The sequence below is a fragment of the Alligator mississippiensis genome, chromosome 1 (genome assembly GCF_030867095.1).
Source record: "Alligator mississippiensis isolate rAllMis1 chromosome 1, rAllMis1, whole genome shotgun sequence".
In the NCBI taxonomy this organism is placed as follows: Eukaryota; Metazoa; Chordata; order Crocodylia; family Alligatoridae; genus Alligator; species Alligator mississippiensis.
This window is the reverse complement of record NC_081824.1, coordinates 207,498,461-207,521,738: the sequence shown is the minus strand read 5'-3', so window position 1 is coordinate 207,521,738 and position 23,278 is coordinate 207,498,461. Positions and strand designations below refer to the sequence as shown.

Sequence of the window (23,278 nt, the reverse complement as noted above, 5' to 3'; positions counted from 1 at the left end):
TGATGTTGTAAGAATTATCTATATTTTTTCCATGCTCTTATCCAGAAATTGAAGACTATGGATAGAGTATGAATATCTTGAGATTTTTCTGTGAGCAACTTAGAATTCTGCATTTCCTATGTTGGTATTGATAGGGTTTGGACAGATATTACATTTGTAGCATTACTGGTGCCACTGAGCTTTGAAACGCTACAAAAATATACTGCTATATGTAGTGACACCCTCCTTCCAAGTTCCTCGGTTGGAGTGCTATAAAATTGTTGTAAAGGCATCTAGTGGCATGCTCTCCAGTGAGGCATGCATGACTGTCCAGATTAGGGTTACCATATTTTGAGGTCCAAAAAAGAAGACACCTGTCGCGGGGGGTGGGGGGGGAGGGAGAATATGATGGGAGAGGGGAGTGACATACCAATGCCCTGCCCATTCTGTTGCCCCTCACTGACAAGCCACACCACCCCAGCCATGCAGCAGCATCTCACTCCAGACCCACTGACCCCAGCCCTGGCAGGGCCCCTCACTCTCGACCCATAGCCCCCTGGCACTGCCAGTGCCCTGTACACCCAACCCACAGTCACCTGTCCCATCCCCCGTGCCCCTCACTCTTGATCCGCAGCCCCTGCCCCCCTGCCCGACCCACAGACCTCTGCCCCACTGCACCCCTGCTGCCCACGCAGCTCCCGCATTGTGCATGGACTGTCTCTCTTTCTCTCGCTTCCTCCCTCCCACTCCCCCCAGCTTGCTGGAGCGGGGAGCACATGACCCCCAGCAGCCAATCACCTTGCCCGCTGCTCACAGCCCTAAGCAGTCAGCCCGGGAGAGTAGAAAACCCGGACATTTACTCTTATTTTAAAAACTCACCTGTACACAGCACAGGAGTCCAAAAAAGATAAGTTAACTGATTTATCACTGCACTAATAGGTTAAACGATTAATAGTTTAACCTTTCACATCCCTGCTATTCATGGCCATAGTCTTCATTATCAAAGGGTTGACATGGGTCTGACGCACAAGTTGTGACAGAATTTTCCCAGCAAATTCAGACTCCTATTGAGCAGCGCTTCCTGAAACTCAAGAAAAAGGGCTGAGTACTTTTCCACTCCGGTTACTGTACTGGTTTCATGGACAGCATATGGTCCAAGTTGCCTTGGTTCTAATCTATTGTTTTTAATACCCATAAGGAGATACTAAATATTCTTTAAAATGCAAGGAATGTTGCTCAGTCATTGAAATGGCCTAGATAAGTAAAGTTCTGCACTCTACAGGAAAAATCTGCTTAATTGACACTGGGTACTCTGGTGAAGGAAAGAAATATTTATTTCTTTTCCACAGTAACACAGAACAAAAGTTACTATATTTACTCAGATAGAAGATGACCCCCTAATAATAAGATTCTGAATATTAAAAATGTATACACTTGTTATAATTTTCCAGGTAGATAATCTAATTATTGGAGGTTTGCCTTGAATTTGTCCCCTTCCCATTGCTACAGCAGGGAAAGTGAATCTGGGAAGCAGAGGTCAGGTGACTTCCTTGACACCCCCTCCCCCCTGCCTTACTGTCAGGGGTATCAGGAAAAACAGAAAGCCCTTCTGCTACTTTTAGGACTGGGAGGTTAGAAATTACAAGAGAAATGAGTGACAGGATGAGAGCGTGTCAATTTTTCAAAGAATAGCAAGTGTTGAAAGAGGGATATCGGGAAGAACAATAATTTAGTTTAAAAATAGGTTCCCAGATGATTAAAAGGTTGATTGGGCAAGATGGTTGTACATGTGGAAACAGATCTGTTATAATATGAGATGGTATGAAAGTGAGAAAAATGGAGAACTTGATTTTAGGAGGAAAGGAAAATGAGAAGCTCAAGGGAGTAGCTTATGGCTGTTAGCCATAAGCTTAAAAACTGGATGGAACAGGGTTTGGAGAAGGCAAAGTAGTAGGAAGGAAAGGTGAATATAAAAAGATCATTTTATATCTATTGATGAGGATGAAAGGAAGAAAAAAACCCAAGTGTGCTCATCATGCATGTTGTAGAAGAGCAGAAGGGAAATGGTAAACCCGTTTCTTACCAAATTAAAATGTTCTGCAAAATTCTGCAAAAAATGGAACTATTTTATGCCATGTCCAGATTCTAATTAACATTGTATTGAATAATTATTGATAAAGCATGAAGGGGGAGACATAGAATTATTACTTGTTCTTAATTTGTAAAAATTATAATTGTATAAGGGTAAAGTGCAATTTTGAATCTGTTTTCAGGCACCTCAGGGCAGCTGTTTTTGTGTCTTGAGTTCCTTTATTGAATTTTTTGTGGCTTGCAAACAAATTTTGAATTGAGTAAGACTGCAATTTTAGATTATGACCTAGGTGGTTGTAGAGTACTTGGGAATGATCAGAAAGAGGGAATTGAAACTAAAATATATGACTGTAAAAGTACTGCCAAACATGATGATAAAGCCTAGAGAGAGAAGCCTGTGTAATAATAATTAAAGGCGAAGATTAAGGGCTTAAATGTGCCTTTTTGGAGATATAAATACACAAGTACAAAACTTCCATTGGTCTCTGCCTGCCATCATGTCCATAAAATTTGTCTTGCAATTTGGCTGTTGAGTTTCATAGATGTCTGTATTAGTTTGGCTCTGGAAGGAATTATTAAATCCAGAGTGCAGGGTGTACAGAGTGTGTAGTCTCTACTTAGTCACTTTTGTGACTGTTGTTTTCGTCTTCAGATTAATTACTCCAAGATGGCTTTTTATTTTTATTTATGGACCATCCTACCAAAGATAACACTTAAATATGATTTATCCCCTAGGAATTTGGTGATTCCCCAAGTAAGGATCAGCTTGTGCACAAATTTTGCTAGATTCATCTTCATAAAAAACTAAGCCAGAAAAAAATGCACGAATAGTGCGTAAAAAATCCAAACCTGTGATGTGTTTGGAAGCTGGATTTTAAAAAATGAATTGGCCTCCTTTTTTGATCTGGATGCTCTACTGTGCTTTCCATCCTATCCCAATTAAACTAAAGAAATACTGACAAAAAAATCTCCCAAACCTTACTCCCACGCTTCCAAATCAAACTAGTATTGTTTTGCACAGTATAAAACCAGGTATAGGGCAACAGAAAATTGAATCCAGTGCATTCCCTAAAAAGATTTATATTTAAAATGTTTAATGTGGTGTACCAGCACTATTATGTCACATTCAGACAGACGCACACGGTATGTCTACATGCGCATTAATGTGCTGTTGTCCTTATGCATTAAGTTTAGTACCTGTAATAACAGGTACTAATTCAATGTGCAGTAACCAGTGCTACTGCGCAGTAGTGCTGGTGCATACATTTTTAGTGATGCTGATGTGCAGTAGACTAATTCTGCTGCGCAATAGCATGGTTTTTGTTGTGACACACTAATGTGCAGTAGAATTAGTTCACTGTGCATTTAATGTCTTGTGTACATGCGTCCACAGACTAGCAGAGAAATGCCAACAGGCTGTGTATGGAACTTTGCTTAGAAGACTTGCAAATTAGCTTCGCAAAGGCTCAACCTAATTAAAAAAGTTATTTCTTAAAATTATTTAAATTAATTACGCTGTTTCACACTGATGCAGGCCAGTATGGAGGCCTCATTCTCTGGATTTTTTAAAATTAAAAAGCTTTACACATGGGTTCATAGAAGTTGGGGAGGGAGTCTGAAATATCTAAAAATTGGTGTAAGGACCCCTGAATAGAAGTTTCTACACTTGAGGAGGATCCCTACTTCAATCTGAAAACAACGATACATAAAAACAATTTTGCTACAAACAGGCAAATGTTGAGGAGAATGCATGCATTCAGTTGGGAGAATTTACTGTATATGGTGTGTGTCCCAGAATCAAACTTCTGGAATAAGGTTGGATATGTAGTGAGAATAACAGGATGCCAGCTATCAAATAATCTGTGTAGTGTTCTTATTGAACCTTCCTGAAAGCTCTGCAAGATGTAAGAGTTATAAGGAATTAACCTCTCATTTTGTAGTGGCGACAAGAATTGCAATTGCAGAAGCCAGGAAGAGAAGTAAAACGCCTAAAATCATTGAATGGTTTTAAAAAGTTTGGGAAGTTTTAGTAATGGAAAATGTTACCCTATCGAGTCAGTGTTCTACAAAGAAGAAGGGGAAAAAAAAAAAAGATTCTGACTTAGAAATTTGGTGGAAATTCTTGGAATTTACAAAAAGGAATCTTTTCCTGCTTCCAAACCAGAAAGTTTGAGAAACATTTTTCAGTACTGAGAGAAGAAAGCTCACAGAATTTGCCCTAACACTTGAGAACAAATTTGGAATAAATTAAAAATTTTAAAGCAGAGATGAATAGAAGATAGTGAGATTTGTATATGTCAACTTCTGAGGAAAAAGAGGGGAGTGAATTATTATTGGGGACCTACCTAATTCATGGAGGCTGGCTCCAGATTTTGCAGTGTTTCACGGTGTTGGGTGCCATTTTTGCAGTACTGCACAGTGGGTTCCTCTAGCACTTCTGGCTGAGGGGCCCTGGAAGTCCCACCCCTTCCTGAAGATTGACGGGTAGCCAAAGTGGAGCACCTTCATTAATTTTTGTCTGCTCCAACACTGGCCTGCTGCAATACAGCCTGGCCCCCAGTGCTGTCTCTGGATGGATGGATGGGGGAGAAGGTGGGGGAAGGGAGGTCCATTCTGGGGTTTTCCCAGCCATGCTGGAGTTGGGGGGTTGGTGGATTGGAGCCCCTCACCCTGGGGGCTTCCCAGTCCACCCCCTCCCCCCACTGTTTCCAGAGATTAGTCTACATCTGCCTTAAACTGTGCTGCCTAAAACTAGTTTCAGGAATCCATCTGAGGCCTTAGTGCCAAGTAGATAGAAATAAATAGCTCCCTGTCTGACATACAATGCTCCTGTTAATGTATTGCCTTTCTGGCACACCCTCATGTTGTTGTAACATTTGGTTTGTAGTTTAATAAAACCTTCATATCCTTTTCAGCTATACTGCCATCTAGCCAGTTATCCCCTATTTTGTATTTTCACATTAGATTACTTTTAGCTAAGTATAGCTTTTTGTACTCCTCTTAATTTAATTTAATTTTACTCATCTCAGAGCATTTTTCTGATTTATCAGGCTCACTGAATTCTAATCCTGTTGTCCAGAGTGCTTTTTAGTCCCTGTAGCTTGGTGTCATACGCAGATTTTATAAGTTCACTCTCTATTCCAGTGGTTCTCAACCTTTGGTACCTTACGTATCCCCTGCCGATCGATGCAACAAAAGCAAAACTGGAAGTCCCACCATGGCACTTCCGGTTTCACTGTCACGAGCTGAGTCCCACTTTTTCCACCACAGCCCGGGACAAAGCCTGCGTGGGGCCTCCCTCCCTATCCCCCGGCACACTGACGCTGGGGAGTGAAAGCCCCTGTGCACCAGACACAGCAGGAGGGGCAGTGGCTGGAACTTCTAGCCCGCAAAGACCAAAACACAGCACCCATGTACCCCCTGCCCGTGTCTTGCCTTACATGCTCTATTCCATCATAAGGTCATTAGTGGCAATATTCAAAGGTATTAAACCAAAAACTGTAATCTGAAGGACCCTGGTTAATAGATTCTCTCAACTGACAGCAAGGTATTGACAACTACTAAGTGGGTGCATCTATACAAGTAATTACTGCACATGAATAAACTCTGGAGCAATACGTTACAGAATGTATTTATATGCAGCATGGTGAGCTGGGGGGGAGCAGCCCTGGGCAGCCTCCACAGTGAAGCACCCTCATGTCCCAGCCAGCCTGGGTAGCATCTACATGTGCGCTGCTGTGAACTAAATTAGTTTACTCTGGCCTAATAGGGGCACATGTGTAGATGCCGAGACATTTACTGCACTGTTAATTAGTCAACTGTGCAGAAAACATCTTGTGTAAACATGCCCAGTGTGTCTCTTCTCCTCCCCCACCAGTTGTATGCTAACTTAATAGTAATATTACCTTTTTGCTTAGGAGATCTTGTTGCGGAACTGTGTTTAGTGTTACTAAAGCCAAGATATATAACATGAAATGCACCCCACCAAAACACTAGGCCAATTACTCTGTCAAAGAAAAAAAAATAGATTGGTTTGACATTGATTTTGATCATGAGAAATTTGTATTGGTTGGTTCTCATCCTTTAGATCAGGGCTGTCCAGCTTGTGAGAAGCCGAGGACCACGGCCATATGGGCTTTGGGACCTCCCAGGTCGCATACCATGTGTCCTCTTCTCTTGCCCCAACCCACCCCACCCACAGAATGGGGGTAAGGGAGTAAGAGGATGAAGGGGGAGTCTGGAGACACCAGCGACAACAGCAAACCAGGGTGATGGGTATAATGGTACCCAGGTGGGAGTTGACAGGCCACAATTTTACCCCTTGACTTTGTGGTTGGAGAACTGGACAGCCCTGCTCTAGATCATTCAAGTTAGATACTTTGTTTCTTGGTATCAAAGTTTGATTGAACTCTCCAGTCCTGTGTTTTTTCTAGATAAGGGGGGAAAGGGTTTATTTTCTTTGTACTTCTGTTAAATCACACCAGAAGTTCATGGTGCAGTGGCACCTTTAATCTTACTCTTTTTGCCATGCGTTCCCTTGCTGTTGAGTTTCCAAGAGTCAATTAATGCCCAAGTTTTCCCATACTCAGTGGGTATGGCAAAAAGAGTGAAATTGAAGGTGCCACTGGTGCTGTGAACTTCCTTTGCAATTTAGGTAGGTCCCTGCCTATACTGTGTTTGAAGGAAAGACTGACAAAAGAAAATATTTGTTGAAGAAATTTTAAGGATGCTTCAAGGTGGGTTTATTAATTCTATTTCTAGAAAGCAAAGAAGTGTCCAGTTAAAGGATATGAAAGAGCCCATTAACTGCAGCTGTAGACTGCAAGGTGGTACATCCCCTGACCTAGTAATTTCACGTTAAAGTTAAGTAGTTAATATAGTGCCCCGCATGATCTGTAAGCTCAAGGACCAGAAGGTTCCAGAGAAGATGAACTTCTCACCTGTGGTGAGGTATTAACTTAGTTTTGAGATGTGGGCATGCCCAGTATGTTCTGTGTTATATAACTTTGTTGGTGCCAAATGCCAAGTTGGTCACTGTCACCTTCCCTGAGGTGTAAGCAGTGACGTAATTGGTATTTGGATGATTGACAGCACCTCTGTGAGGATGATTGGTCCAAAGTATGATTGACAGAGGTGGTGTGATTGAAGGTTATAAAAGGGACCAAATCAGAGGGATCTGTTGTCTCCTGCAGAATGAGTGTGTTCCTTGCATGTGGGTGCTAGTGAGTGTATGTTTAGAACGCTGTGGCTGGAGGAGCCAGAGTAGCCAAAGGCTGGCGTGGTCCAGCGCGTGATTGCATCTAGTGCATTTGAGAAAGTGGCAGGACATTGTAACCCCACAGAGATTGTAACCCCACAGGAGAGTGTGGGAGGGCCTGGGAGGCCAAACTCTTCTCCAGGTGCTTGTGGGTATGTGTGCAGGGTGAGGGTTGTTGTTTGCTGTTCAAGAGCTGAGACTATTCCTTATTGAGCTGAAGCTGAGAATTACTGGTAACCTGCTTGAGGAGTACAACAGTCATGAACAGATCTTTCCAAAAGTTCTTCATTTGCTAGTGAAACATGATGCGGCAGATACTTTGTGTGTTTTTTTATCAGCAGCAGAATCGGTCTTTGTGTAGGATTCACTTCTTCATTAAGTCAAGCTGTCCACCATTTCTTTCAGCAGACAGGGTGTGCAAAATATCTCAAGGTATAACCTAGATCTAGGTGGGAAGCCAGTTTCACTGATACTTTCTGCTTGACTGGGCTCAGAAGTTTTGCTACAAGTTCCCTCAAATTTTGGTGATTCAGGAAGTAATTCAGAACAATAAACAGGATGGACCCAAGATTCTGTTCAAAGCCTTGACCTGATCCGTAGTTTTGACCTGATCAGTAGTTTTGTTTTCTGACTGGAAACTGATATTACAAAAACATGCAAATGTTGCTTTCTGTTGTCTTGGAACCATCTGATATCTTTTATTAGACCAATTAAAATAGTTGGAAAAATTCTTCTTTGCAAGCTTTTGGGTACTGTGGCAGGGCACTGTTTGTGCCTGCCACTTTAAGGGCCTGGAGCTGGCAGCTGCCAGGTGCCCGATGAGGGCAGCCATTTTGAATCAGGGGCTGCCCATATAAACAGGGAAGTTCTGCTGCTGGAGGCCAGGCAATGACATTGCCTGGCTGCAGAGCTGCTGGTATCACCTGGAGGTAAGGGAGGAGCTGTAGGGGATGGTAAAGAGGCTCCTGGTCCTGGATATGACTTAAAACTGCACCCTGCTGCGAGTGGGTGGCCTGGTGGGGTTCCCAGTGGTGCGGGAGCCCCCAGGAAATACCAGGCCAGTTACCACCCCAGTGAAAGGCGGGTTAGGGTGCCTTAACCCCTAACCCCCACAGCCGGGTGGGTTACCCCTTGTTGGAGGGTCTGGAAGGTGGACCCCAGGGAGAAAGAGTGAGGCCATAGACTCACGCCTGTCTGAACTTCCCCTGACTGGTCCATGCTGGGACCAGGACCGGAAGGGTCGAAGGGCCAGGGACCCATCGCGAGAAACGCCCAAGAGCTGCGGGCCTGGGGTTCTAAGTGGCCTGGAGGTGGGCCAGGGCTAGTGAGTTGAAGGTCCCGGGGGGGACCACACCCAAAGGGGAAGCAGTTCAGGGAGCTATGCTGCCCGGTATGAAGGCGGATGAGACTGCCGGAGGAGAGGAATCCAGGTGGGGTCCAATTAGGAGGATTCTGGGGCCCAGTGTGGGGGCCGGTGATAATGATAACATCGAGATGTCATCTGCGAGGCTTGGGCTGCCCCTGGCATCAGGGCAGGAAATGGGCAGCCTCCCACTTAATTACATCTATTAATCAATTAGCAACAGGGCATGGCAGGCGAGAAGGCGGGCAGTTCGCCCAGAAACAGGTGGGCGGGCCACAGTGAGATCGGCCTGGAGTAGGCCCCCTGTTATAGGTACAAACACCCTTCTTCAGACGGAGTATCCTGAAGAAGGGTATTTGTACCCAAAAGCTTGCAAAGAAAAATTTTTTCAACTATTTTAGTTGGTCTAATAAAAGATATCAGACTTACCCAAAGAATCTTGTCTGCCTATGTCTTTGGACCAACATGGCTACAACCAGTAGGGCTGTTCAAAGCTTCGGTCGCTGATTCGATTCGGTGGAGATTCGTCCTGATTTGGTGGCTGAATCTCTGAATCTGGATCAAATCAGGAGGCCCTTTAATCTCACTGAATCGAATCGGAACCCTCCGAATGGATTTGGAGAGATTCAGAAAGATTCGATGTTTTGGACATAGACACAGCTTTAAATGTTTTTTCTACATAACTCAAGGTACCAGGCAGCTCATGAACGCTGAGATGGTGGGGTGGATGGAGCATCCCACAGGAGTGTGTGTGGGGGGTCCCCAACACACTTGGCAGAAGACCTGGAAGTGGACCACAAGCACTTCTGGGTCTGCTGGGGAGTGCGGGAGGGGCCCTGTGCTCCCCTGGCTCAGCAGCTGGTGCCTCCTCCGTCTGGGTGGGGCACCCAGGGTCCTCCCACCATTGATCACTGGGGGGGGCAATGCACGTGCCCCAGCATCACAGTGTTCACGAGCCGCACCTGGTACTTTGAGGTATGTAGAAGAAACATTTAAAGCTGTGTCTGTGGCTGAATCGCTGATTCTCCAAACCAGCATCGAATCTTCAGATTCGGATTCAGCCGAATCGAATCGGGACAGTGATCCAAATCAATGAATTGAAACACTGTCCCCGACTCAGGCTGAATCCAAATAGAATACAGTCCCTTTCGCACACCCCTAATGACCAGGACCCCTGTTGGGACTAGTATTGTGTGCTCATTTAAACTACTTGTGCCCCACTGTGCAGTTGGGACTGAGTATGGATTGGCAATGGGATTCCCCATCCATCTCCTAGTTTACAATGAGCATCAGGAATAGATCAGAACAACCAAAAGATTAGTATGGAAGAGACTGGTGAAAGACAGGCTCTTGAGAAAAGAGAAAACTTTAGCCTGCTGAAAGGTTTCTGATTTTTTTTTAACTGATTTAAATCAATTGAATTCACATTGAAAGAGAAAGACCAGTACTGGAACTTTGGTTATACCAGTCATTTTCTATTTCTGTTTATTTCAGAGAAGTACCTGAAAATGATGATCTTTCAAGATAAGAATTTTAATTTTAATTTTTAAATTTTTTTCAGCTATCCTAAATCTGCCACTCAGCGAATAAATAAAAAAGTCAACAATGATGCATCTCTTAGAATTCAAAATTTGTCCATTTTGGTGAGACAGATAAAATCTTATTATCAGGTAAGTACTTTTTTCCTTGCTCCATTTTGTGTGGAATTTAAAAATGTTCGGATAGTAGCACAAAAAATGTTAAATGAGTGCTCGTACCTATGTGAGTTTTGATTATTTTTTAAATGTCCCTTAGTCAAAATGTATCACTATTTAGTGTAAACTTAGTTCCTATGATAGATTTTAAAACAAAAAGAGGGCTCCTAAACCAACTTATATAGAACTGATGTTCTTTTCATATAATTATCAGTGTCTTTATATATTAGGTTATATGACTGTCAGTAGTATATGATTCAAAATGTATTTTATAATTGTAAAAAGTAAACATATTACCTACAGAATCAGAATCTGCAACTTGCCCTTGTGTTCATAACAAATTTAATGAGATTTCACACTGTTGCAGTGACTGTTTGATTTTCATTTTTTATAGTTTTTATTTTATAATATATAATAATATTTTATTATTTTTTTGAGAAGGTTATTCTCAACTTCAGTTGAGAACCACTGGGCTGCAGATATCAGCTGACTGAGACTGCGTCAGAAGTAATTATCATAAACATATGCCAGCCTGAATCCAGACGTTTGGGATTTTGAGAGAAGATGGGGAAGGGGGGAATCATTGTCTCTTATGGGGAAATAATTTGAGATTTTTGAGAAGCTCCTTTAAGCTAGTTGTACTCCTGGGAATTCTTTTAGTTGTTTATTTATGCATCTCTTTCCACATTTGATTTTTATTTGTAAGTCTTTCTAGTTCAATTTTTCTTTCTGTCACAAGAAGCAGAAAAGGATGCAACACTTTCTTCTGGTTTTGGTAGTTGCAGTTTGAAATTCATTAAGGTTGCACATTTCAAGTTGGGTTTGAATTTCTGCTGTTCTTAGAACTTCTTTCAAAGTTACACATTTTGAAATGGGTAAGGCTAGTTTAGTGTTTTAATCAGCATGAAGTGGTAATTTAGTGGGGGATTTCTTTTCTGTTTGAACTGTTGCCATATAAGTTCTGCAGCATGGTGTTCACATTTGCATGAGATGTAAAATGAAGATTTTGGCCACTTATTATTGTTAATCCTGTTCTCAAGAATAACCTTTAATTGTGATATCCTGACAATGATCCATTTTGAGGAATTACCTCTGAAATTACCATCTCCAGCTGCAACTATTAATGAAGTTGCCTCTCTCAAATTCTTGTCTAATTTTACTGTTTCATTATGGCACTCACTCTGAGTGGCAGCATTTCTTTGGTGGGTGAGATGTTTCATGAGTACTGTCTAGAGAAGCAGTTTTGCATAAAACATAATTATTGATGGATTATCTAGAATTCAGGTTGCTGAGAGATTTTTCCCTTCCTGATTTGTTTTTTCAAGATAACAAGTCTAGAGGCCTGGAGTAATTGTTCCCCATGGCCAAAAAAATTGAAATGTCCTACTTTAATATTAGCTTCAAGTTTCAGTTGTTTCTGTGTCTGGCAGGTGAAAAAAAAGAAGAGATGAAGAGTATAGGAAAAAAAGTAGCTTTCTGAGGCCCAGTGTTTTATGTATGTACAGATAGATTTCCTTACAGACTCACAGAAGTTTAGGCCTGGAAGGGACCTTGTGAGATGATAGAGTCCAGCCCTCCCTGCTCTGGGCAGGAAAGACTGCTGGGGTCAAATAACCCCAGTAAGGTATGAGTCCAGTCTCCTTTTGAAAATCTCCAGGGCCTGTACCACATTTGCTGGGAGTCTATCCCAGAATCTGGTCACATGAACTGTGAAGAAGGTTTTCCTTATATCCAGTCTGAAACTTTCTTCTAGGAGTTTATGACCTTTGCTCCTGGCTTTCCCCTGTGGTACTTTGGTGAATTGTTGTTTGCCTAGCCCCTGATGCTCACCCCTGATATATTTGTAAACTGCCACCCTGAAATCTTCTTTTTTCTAGGCTGAACAGTCCCATATCTGTCAGCCTTTCCTTGTATGGTTTGCTTTTCAGGCCTCTAATCATGCAAGTGTCTCTTCTCTGGACTCTTAAGCAAGCAGCAACCTGCAGGTTCTTGATTCTCTGTGTGTCAGCCACCCTTTGCCAGCATTCGCTATGGCCAGTACTGACCAGTGTTCTGGGCCTGGTCACAGGCACAAAGGTGTATATCTTGCCATTCCTGTTATAAGAGGAGTACTGGAGTCAGATGATTCCTGGTATCCAGGGGGAGGTTAGTGAAAAAGATTTCCATGTGGGAACTTGTTATTGGGATTGCATAGTGTCTAAGGTTATGACTACACATTCAAATAATCATTCCCCTAGGTTTGTTCTGTTGGTAGAGAAACGTAGCCACAGCCACATGTACAGACATTTGAATGTGTTGGAGGGGTGGGGGGAGGTTCCTGCGCACACTTTTCAGTGTTCTTTGCAGGCTACGTTAGTATGCCTGACAACAGATGGCAGTAGTGCATGGCTGCCTCAGACTGCCTGTGGTCAGCCTGTGTTTCAGGAAGACAGGGTCTGCTTTCTGCTGCTTTGAGGTGGTGCTGACAGGTCTCCCTGGCTCCTCTGAGGTGGTGCTGGAGGACTGTGCTTTCTTTTGAGAGAAGCCCATAGCATGTACAGACATTTTCTCTCCCAGGATAGACTCTACTGGGAGTGATTTAATCCTGGTTGTTCCCAGGTTATTTTTCTCCCGGAAGGGCTATTTTTCTCTGGGAGAAAAAGCCTGAACTTCTGTACACTTTTGATTTGTCCTGGGAGAGTGATGATCCTCCCAGGTGCCATTGGGAGTGGGGAGCCATCCAGGGCCCCCCACCCCCAATGACTGTGCTCTCCTTCTCCCTTCCTAGCTGTACAAGGAAGAGATTTTCTTGCCTTCTCCCTGTGGCAGAGCAGGAGCATGACACACAACCCTTGCAGGGAGCATGCAAGTTCCCTAAGGTGCTTTAATTTAGAGCACCTTCATTTTTTTACTTGATTTAACGAGGGTTACTTTTTTTATGCGATAGGCCATTTTAAAAGCACTCTGCAGTCAGGCATGTGTGTTATGACGTGACTGTAGAGTACTGTAAGGGGCCAGATTGCATGAAAAAATGTAACTTCTGTCTGCACCCTTCTTGAGTGAGGTTGATTCATCTCTCCCCTCAGGGAGAAGCACATGTCCCCCGTGCTCATACAAGCTATGGTGGATGCCAGTATGAAACAATCAAGGACTTTTCTACTGTGCCTCCCACTTCCTCCAACACATAATGGGAGAGAGAGCCAGAAAGCAAGCATAACGACCAGAAGCCTTCACTTAAGAGAGTTTCTTGATTAACTAATTAATCCCATCTTAAATTGTGACCTGGCCACACATTCAGTCAATTAATAGTGATAAGGAATAAGCCACAAAGTTATTACATAAAGTATTTGTAATAATTCTTTGGCTGGTTCTTATCACATCTTTAATTGAAAATGTGGCCAGTGCCCAGCCTCTGGAGCACTCAGGAGCCTTTCAATGTATGTGGCGAGCTTAACAGACACCCCAGTCTCCTGCCCCTTCTGTGGGCAGAGGGATACTCTGGCGCACATGACCCTTGAGTGCACCAGGCTGCAGCCCCTCCACCTCCAGAACCTCCTCTCGGTGTTCCCCTCTCGGCTCTGCTTGGTGTCCTCCTCAGGCACACTTATTTTCACATTTTGACCCTTTAACCCACATGTCACTCCTACCTTGTTTTTTCATTAGTTGTCCCAAGTATTTTGTTGTAACGTTCACCCAGTAGCCCCCATACAATAGGGGCTACTCATTAGCCTGGTGGGCATTAGGGCCCACGCTTTTTTGAATGTTACAAATAGACAGGAGCCTTTCAAGACTCCTGTGTGCTCCAGAGGTTGGGAACACCCTTCAGCTGATTGGGGGTATCAGCTGGGGAGCTCACCATGTGGTCCCTCACCTGGGAGCCCCCGGTCAGGTGATTGGAGCTCTTAGACCAGTGTTGGGGGTGCACTATGCAGTCCCCCAGTTAGGAGCTCTTATCATCAGGCTGGGGTTCCCAGGCATGGGAGGCATGGCACACTCAGCTGTTTGGGGCTCTCAGTTCGGGGAGCATAGGGAGCCAGGCTTCCTACTTGGTACAAGATTGGGCTCCCCCTGCACTGACAGTATGGTGTGATGGGATCTGACATGGGATCCAACAATTGCAGCTCCTGCTATGCATGTGTGGCATGGAGGAAGCACAGTTGTTTGGAAACTTGATTAGATTCCATCTCACCTGTACTTTAACCTCTGTCAAGGGCCTCAGACTAGTTTATCTGAGAGGCTGTCATAATTTATGAATGAAAACATCAAATAGAAAATTACTCTGTTATAGTTAAATAATACAGTGTAAAAATATACTTTTATATACACAATATCTGTAGCTGTGTTACACAATAAAAAGAATAATACAACTGTCTTCTTTAAATTAACCTAATCTGAATCTTTTTTTGTTCAGCAGGAAGAAAAGCTAGCCTTACAAACATGAAGTAGTTTATAATTAGATAATGTACATACTCATTACAGACTTATTACGATATGTCATTAATAAAGAAAAGGTCACTCATCTATTTCTCCTTACTACCTTCTCACTGAAAAAGAAAAATCATGTATAACATCTGTTAAATTTTAGATTGTTCTACTGGATAAAGGCCAAACTGAATTTTCATAAGATTTGAAAAAAAATTCACTTACATTTTTCACTTCTAAAAGTTCTCCTCCTGTCCACTGACTGAAATTCTGAGTCTCCTTGGTTTTTGTAGTTTTTCTAAGGTATGAAAAAGAAAAAATGCTACATTCTCCTTTAAATGCAAATGTTTAACTTGCATTGATGTTAATGAGAGCTAAGGATTCCCATTAAAGGAAAAATGGCTATTTGTTCAAGATCCCTATATGATCTGGCCCTATCATGCATTCTAATTACTGCATTAAGACATAAGGGACTAATTAGTGAATGTTTTCTTTTTTTTAACCATAACTCATCTTTTTGTAAATGTGATTCCACAACTGTTCTGACTTAGTCTATGCTAGTTAAACCCCAGGGAATTATGGGCAGAAATATTCAAAATTATGTGTAGAAAATTCAAAATAATGCAAACTTAATAGAGGCCCACCAATGGAGATTTTGGGGGCCAATACTGATAGCCAGTATTTAAGGAGACATATCAGCCAATACCGATCCGATATCTGATATAGCTGCCTCCAAGTGGTAAGTCTGGTGTAGGGGAAGAGCCATGGGGGGCGCAGATCAAGGCCCCTGTTGGTGAGGGAGGGGGTAGGGGTGGGTGCTGCCCAGCTGGGTGCAGGGGGGTGCCGTGGGACGGAGGCATGGCTCGTGGGGTGGGGGCAGCTCCCGCTGCTGCTTGCACCCTGGGAGGGCAGGGGTGTGTATGCCTCTAGATCTGCATGGCATGGGGTGAGCTGGAGCTGCAGGGTGGAGCTGGACCCAGTGCTGTGAAGGGCTTTTCTTGCTGGGAGCTGGGCTTGGAGCTGGATCTGGCGGCGCTGGGAGGAAGCTGCAGCCACCCCATATTTTGCCGCAGCTCTGCTCCCAGCCCAGCCCAGCCTCACCTTTTCCCAGCGCTTGGGTGGAGGCAGGGCGTTCAGGCAAGACTGTGCCAGGTAGCTGGTGTGGCAGCACTGGGGGTGGAGCTGCAGCAAAATTTGGGGTGGCTGCAGTCTCCTGCCAGTGCTGCTGGAGCCTGCTGCGAGCCCAGCCTCTGGCGAGAAAAGCCCTGTGCAGTGCTGGCTCCAGCTCCACCCTGCAGCTACAGCCCACCCCATGTCACACAGATCCAGGGGCACATGCCCCCCTGCCCTTCCAGGGTGCAAACAGCAGTGGGAGCTGCCTCCACCCCATGAGCTGCACCTCTGTCCCACACCACCCTCCTGCCTGGGCTGGGCAGTGCCTGCCCGTGCCCCCTCCCTCACCACGAGGGGCATTGATCTGCCCCCCCATGCCCATCTCCTCCCCCCTCTCCTTCCGACTCACCAGCTGGAGGCAGCTCTCCAAGCTGCTAGCTCTGCTCTGTGCTGTGGTGCAGCACAGGCATTTATCGGCCCCAAAGGGCTGATATCCGATATAGACAATTTTCTTCATATCAGTACCGATCTGATATCGGACCGATGTTTCAGTGCGCCTCTAAAAGTTAATTACATTTTTTTTTTTTTACAAATTATACTAAATAGATCACTGTTTGAACCTTCTTTAGAAATATATGCAGGTACTTGTGCATGTGGGAGGGGTGTGGTTGGGAGATGGATGTTGGGTGTGTTTGTGGGGAGGTTTGTGAAAGTGTGGGTGCGTGTGTGAGGTTTGGGGGTGGGTGAGGGTATAGGAGTGTGTGGGGCTTGTGAGAGAGTATATTGGGTTTCATAGTTTCATAGTTGGTAGGGTTGGAAGGGACCTGAGCAGATCATCAAGTCTGACCCCCTGCCATGGCAGGAAAGAGTATTGGGGTCAAACGACCCCAGCAAGGTGTTCATCCAGTCTCCTTTTAAAAATCCCCAGGGTAGGAGCCAGCACCACTTCTCTTGGAAGTTGGTTGCAGATCCTAGCCTCCCTGACAGTGAAGTAGCGCCTCCTGATATCTAGCCTGAATCTACCCTCTGCTAGCTTGTGACCGTTATTTCTTGTCACTCCTGGTAGTGCTCGGGGGAACAGGGATCCTCCCAATGCCTGTTGGCCCCCAGTGACTAGTTTGTAAACGGCCACTAGATCTGCTCTCAGCCTTCTCTTGTGGAGGCTGAACAGGTTCAGGTCCCTTAGCCTCTTCTCATGGAACCAGCCCTGCTGACCCCTGATCATGCCTGGTGGCCCATCTCTAGATCCTCTCCATGTTGTCCACATCCCTCCTGAAGTGCGGTGCCTAGAACTGGACGCGGTACTCCAACTGCAGCCTGACCAGTGTCGCATAGAGGGGGAGGATCACCTCCTTGGACCTGCTTGAGATGCATCTGTGGATGCATGACAAGGTACGGTTGGCCTTCCTGACTGCGTCCACACACTGTTGGCCCATGTTCATTTTGGCATCAATAATGACTCCAAGATCCTTTTCTGCCTCTGCACTGACGAGAAGGGAGTTCCCCAGCCTGTAGGTGTGCTGCTGGTTCTTTCTCCCCAGGTGCAGTACCCTGCAATTGTCAGTGTTGAAACCCATCCTGTTCTCATCCACCCACCCCTGTAACCTGTCCAGGTCCGATTGCAGCCTATTCCTCCCTTCTAGTGTGCCCACTTCCCCCACATCTTAAGTGTCGTCTGTGAATTTGAACAGGGTGCTTTTTACCCCCTCGTCCAAGTTGCTGATGAAAATGTTGAAAAGTGCGGGCCCGAGGACTGAGCCTTGGGGGACCCCGCTGCCCACATCCCTCCAGGTCGAATAAGAACTGTCCACCACCACTCTCTGGGTGCGGCCCTTCAGCCAATTAGTGACTCATCTGATTGTGTATCAACGCCACAGTCGCCTAGTTTTTTAATGAGAATGGGGTGAGAGACCGTGTCGAAGGCCTTCCTAAAGTCCAGAAAGACTATGTCCACTGCGACACCTGCATCTAAGGATTTTGTGACCTGGTCATAGAAGGCCACCAGGTTGGTCTGACAGGACCTGCCTCTAATGAACCCATGTTGGTTACCCCTAAGCATAATCTTCCCTGCTTGCCCCTCGCGGACATGCGCCAGGATAATTCTCTCAAAAAGCTTACACAGGACCGAGGTAAGACTAACTGGCCTGTAGTTTCCTGGGTCCTCCTTCCTCCCTTTTTTGAAAATGGGAACCACATTGGCCCTTTTCCAGTCCTCTGGCACAATGCTAGAGCACCATGAACACTCGTAAAGCCGTGCCAGGGGTCCCGCAGTGACCTGTGCTAATTCCCTCAGCACTCTAGGGTAGAAATTGTCAGGACCTGCTGATTTAAATACATCCAGTCCCTCTAGAAGTTCCCTGACTAGGTCCTCTCTGACCCTAGGCCTGGGTGTGCCTCCCCTGAGGCCTACAGGGGTCTCAGTGGGGGGGATGACCCAGTCCCTGCTTAGAAAAATGGAGGCAAAGAAAATGTTAAATAGGTTAGCTTTGCTGTCTGGTACGACGACCAGATTTCCTAGCGTGTCCTGCAGAGGCCCCATGTTACCCGGTACCTTCTTTTTACCCCCTATGTATTTAAAAAAAGACTTCTTGTTGTCCTTGATCCGGGTAGCTAGTCCCAGTTCCATCTCCGCCCAGGTTTGTGGTGGAGGATTCCAAACACACCCACATGTCCCCCCAGTACAACCCCCACTGCTACATGCCCCTCTGCGCACAGCCCTCCTGCCACATGCCCCACCGTGTGCAGTCCCTGTCACCACACCCTCCCCAGTACAGCCCTACACTGCCACACGCCTCCCCCATGCACAGGCCCCTGTCACACGCAGCCCCACTGCACAGCTGCTGCCACCACATGCCCGCCCAGCACAGCCCCCACCTCCGGTAGGCCCTTGGGCTGACCCTGGCCACAACAAGCAGAGTCCACAGCAGCATGCAGCCCTGGCGAATCCTAGGACCTGCACGTGGTAGCTCAAAGACAACCTAGTTTGGCCTGCTGGCAGGCACCTTTAGGCCAGATTGGGCTGGATCTGTGCCAACATGTGGTGCTCACAACACTGCAGGCAGGAACCATGTGGGGCCCCAGGCACTCAGCTGCAGCCTTGTGCCACCAGGGGCTCTGCGTGTCCTGGTCAGGAGTGCCCTGAGGGTCCACCATCCGCTGATGCAGTTAATGGTGGGGGCTGTGCACCATGGGGTAAGGTGGTGTAGCAGGGTGGCCCACACCCGGCCACGAACCCCACACACACCCCCACATCCACCCTCCTGTCCTGCAGGCAGGAGCTCCCCTTCCCACTCACCAACTACACCCTAGGAAATTATGCAATATTATGTGCAGTCATACATTTTCCATGCAAAATTACATGGGCATGTAATTGTGTAATTCCCTGGGGGGTAGCTAGTACCTTTCTCTGCTCTGTTTATGAAAGTTGCATGGTCCTTTTTTAACCAGTAAGAAGTAATTATTGCATAAAGCTGCCATTAACTAATGTACTTTCTGCAAGGCCTTCAGTGCAATAGATAAAGGTACAAGATTCAAAATAAATTAAATTGTAATAGGTTTTCTGAATATTTGTCACCTTTTATAGAGATTTGATGTTTCTTATGGTATCATTTAGCCATAGCCAGCTGTCCATGCTGTATACTCTCTGATTTGTAAATTGCCAGGCAACCTGCAACAACCTGTAGTTCCTCTAAATCCCAGTAACTCAGGTCCAGAGGAACTGAACCCAGTTTTTAGATATACATGCATTACCCTCTTCTTCAACATTGCAGTTAACATATGTAATTTCTGGAAGGACGTATTTCTGTCAGTTTCTAGATGTAAACTACAACTAAGTTACACAGCTACAGAAAAGCATGTTATATGAAATCTATTTTGGAGTCCTTGCAAGTTCACTTTTGAAACTTCTTTGAAATGGGAATTGTTTTATTGATGAAATGTGGTATGAGGAGGATTCAGATTGTTGTCTTGCTGTAATAGGGACTATGCTGGCATCTGTCAGTAAAAGCATCACAGTTCTGCTACATCTCTTTCTTACTCTGTCTAATCCTGTTGTTTTCTACGATCACACACAAAATGAATTGGCAAGATTAAGAGCCATGTCCACAAAAGGTATTTATGTACCTATCTTCTTTTTATTTCAATGAGAATTACACACTTAAATAGAAATTAAGTGTCTAAAGTCTAGAAAATTCTGATTCAGACGATATTCCCCTAACTCCCATGTTCAGTAGCTACTGATGCCCCTTTCCTCCAAGAATTTGTCCAATCCTCTTTTGAATCTGGTTAAGCTGTCAGCGTCTACGTCTTCTGGCAATGCATTCTGCACGTTAATTATACAACATGTGAAAAAGAACTTTCTTAGTTAGCTTTAAACTTACTATTTACTAGTTTCATTTTATGACCTCCAGTTTTTGTATTGTGAGGGATGATAAATAAGTCCCTATCTACTTTCTCTTCACCATTTAGTATTTTATAAAGCCCCCTCAAGTGTCCCTTTTCTAAACTGAATAGACCTAGCTTCTCTGGTCTCTCATATGGAAGCCCCTCCATATCATTAGTTATCCTTGTTACCCTTCTCTGTTCCTTCTCTGGAGTGCTTCCTCACTCCTACCTCTGAAAGGATATGCTATAATTAGAAAAGGTACAGAGAAGGGCAGCAAGGTTGATGAGTGTCATGGAGAAGCTTCTGGAAGAGCAAAACTATGCATAAATAGGCTAGAACTTCTTACTTAGAGAAAAGATGACTGAAGGGACATGATAGAAGTTTATAAAATAATGAATGGTGTGGAGAAATTAAATGGGGATTTATTTATTTGATCATCTCTCACTACTAAAGCTAGGGTGCAGTGACATTATTATTAAGCATTATTAATGTTTTTGATGATGATGAAGTGAGAGTCACCACACTTGTATATTGGAAACATGAGGGCCAGCAACAGGTAGAATGGTCAATGTCAATAAGACCTTGGGTGCCCAAAGGAGGACCATAAAGGCATTCATAGATGATGTGGTCAGCCACCTGATCTTGAGCACCACATCTTCAGCCAGCATCATTGGAGAGGCCTCAAGAGTACATGCTTGCCTTAAACTGCCCAATGCTTGTTCTGAGATGGTTAAATGCAGTCCGGGCCCTGCAGGGCAGCTGCCATCCTGAAGGGCAGAAATTGCTGTTGGGGCTGAAGTTCTTTAGCTGCAGTTCTTGTACAGCATATTTCCTGCTCCACAGATGGGATGTCCATGCCATAAGTGACGTACCATCTGAAGTTTTGATGAGCTTATTGGCCTGAGTGGAGAACAGACTCTGAGTCTTTTGGTGGTAGTTGGTTTTCTGGTTTGCTGTTACTAGGCTGCAGTGTAAAGACTAGTCCAGATCTTAGGCTTTGAGGCTTAGTACAAGGGTAGCAGCTTGTCTCTAGATGGTGGGTGGGGGGGAGGGGATGCGTGAGAGGAAGTAAGCAGCGAACTGGGGTTGGCATAAGGCATCCGGGAATGGTCCTCATGATGCTGTTAAGGCTGGAATCCATTAACTTAGTGTGAGTGCTCTGGCCCCATACTGGTGCACAGTATTCAGCAGGAGTATATGCAGGTGCCAAAGCAGAGGTGTGAAGTATTTGGAAACTTGCACCCCAGGTGGTTCCAGCAAGGCAATGGAAAGGAGCTCCTCTGCTGTTAACCCTTCCCTGGACCCCTTCCAGGTGCTGGTGGTAGGTAAGGATCTGGTCCAGCTTGACTCCTAAATAAGTAACAGTGTTCAAGTGCCCAGTTGCCAGTCTTGACTTTTCTCTTTCTTTGCTTGGTTGTTAATTAGTTGGAAGGCTGTTGCCACTGTTTTAATGAGGCTGAGTTGGAGACACCATTTATGGAAGTAGTTAGCAAGGGTATTCCTATCTGATGTAAAAGTAGATTCAGTAGCTTCCCATTGCTTACTTGATTTGATGAGAGCCAAGTTGTTGGCATAGCTCTACTTCTGGGACAGGCAGGCTGACAATGTACACATTGAAAAGCAATGGAGAAAATATTGAGCCTTTTGGGAAACCATTCTTAAGACTTCTACAGCAGCTTTCCTGTCCATCAGTGGTCTTAAGAGTGAAACCTCAGTTCTGAAGCATGAGCATAATAAAGCTGACAGTCGTTTTGTCAGGTATCATTCGGAGGAGGTTGTAGTAGAGGCTATGGAGCCAGTCCACCAGGATAGCATCGACCTTTTCCCCAGCCTCAAAGCTCTCTTCACTAAGGAGAGTTACCTGCTCCACTGTTGAACTTCCATGTCTAAAACCAGCCTGCTCCTTAGGCAGGTGCGGATCAATTATAGGGTAGCCTCTGGCATACTCAGGTGTTCCAGTAGCTCAAATGGAATTCACAGGAGGGAGATATGTCTTTAGATCTTTACATCGTCTTTGGGCTTGTTAGGCTTTAGGACTGCAATGACTATGGTCTTTATCCAAATGAGAGGGATCTTGTTGCTTTTGACACAGTTGGAGATGAACTCATGAAGCCAAATGATCATCATCTCCCCAGAGTTGCGAAGAAATTTAGCATGTGTGGCATCAGGCCCTGGTGGTTTGTTGGTCTTTAAAAGCTTAAGGGCTACCTTCATTTCCTCAGTGCTGAATTCTCCAGACAGGTATTGGGACCGTGAGTCTTTCAGAACTGTTTGACTTTTCTTTATCTGCCTAGTGAATTCCTTGTCAAGTTTGATGTAGAGGCCATTATGCACAAGTTGAGCTGCAACAGCATCAGCTTTGACTTCACACTTGATTACGCTTTGTTTCCTTTTCCTGAGATGATTTTCAGTTTGTATCAGTTTTGAATTTTTCCTATCTGGCTTTGCGAAAGTTCTACCTAAGTGATAGTCTGCTGTTAGTTGATGCTACAAAGCTTAGGTGTACAATTAGCAATGGCCAGTGTAACCGTGGGAGCTTCTCCAGCACTCATCTGGTAGGCTGACAGCTGACACTTATACTTGAGAAAGCCAGGTCAGGGTATCTGCTATCTTCTTTATTCAAAGCTGTTGGGTTCTTTGGAGTCAAATAGCAGATGCAAGTTGTTTGTTGATGCTCAGTTAACCAAGAACTCTCCCCATCAAGATTTATGTTCTTATACCCAACTCCGTGTGCTATAAATTGAAATCGCCAGCTACAACACATGGGTGTTGGATTGGTGGCAGCTGGGCAGAAGATAGAGGAATTTCTGGAGGCTTATAGACATTGACAGTGGAAGTGTCACTGATCTTGATAGTGAGCCACTCAATGTTATCATCTGGTGAGGAAGCAACTTGGCACCACTCAGTGTAGTGTCTCTTCTGACAAAGATTGCAAGTATGTAGGTCTTGCTGAGAGTGAAGGCAGCCAGATTAAAACCTTGCAGCTCTAGTCTATC

At 44.8% G+C, this 23,278-nt stretch overlaps 1 protein-coding gene across 9 annotated transcripts in view; it reads left to right on the top strand.

Moving 5' to 3' along the window:
• The window catches only part of CCDC88A (coiled-coil domain containing 88A), a 196,003-nt gene that overhangs the window by 44,118 nt on the left and 128,607 nt on the right, over nt 1–23,278 (top strand). For all 9 annotated transcript variants that reach the window (XM_019500730.2, XM_019500729.2, XM_006274434.3 and 6 more), the window contains exon 3: nt 10,252–10,360. In XM_019500730.2, the coding sequence (XP_019356275.2) occupies nt 10,252–10,360 (109 nt within the window). The remainder of the gene's footprint in view (nt 1–10,251; nt 10,361–23,278) is intronic.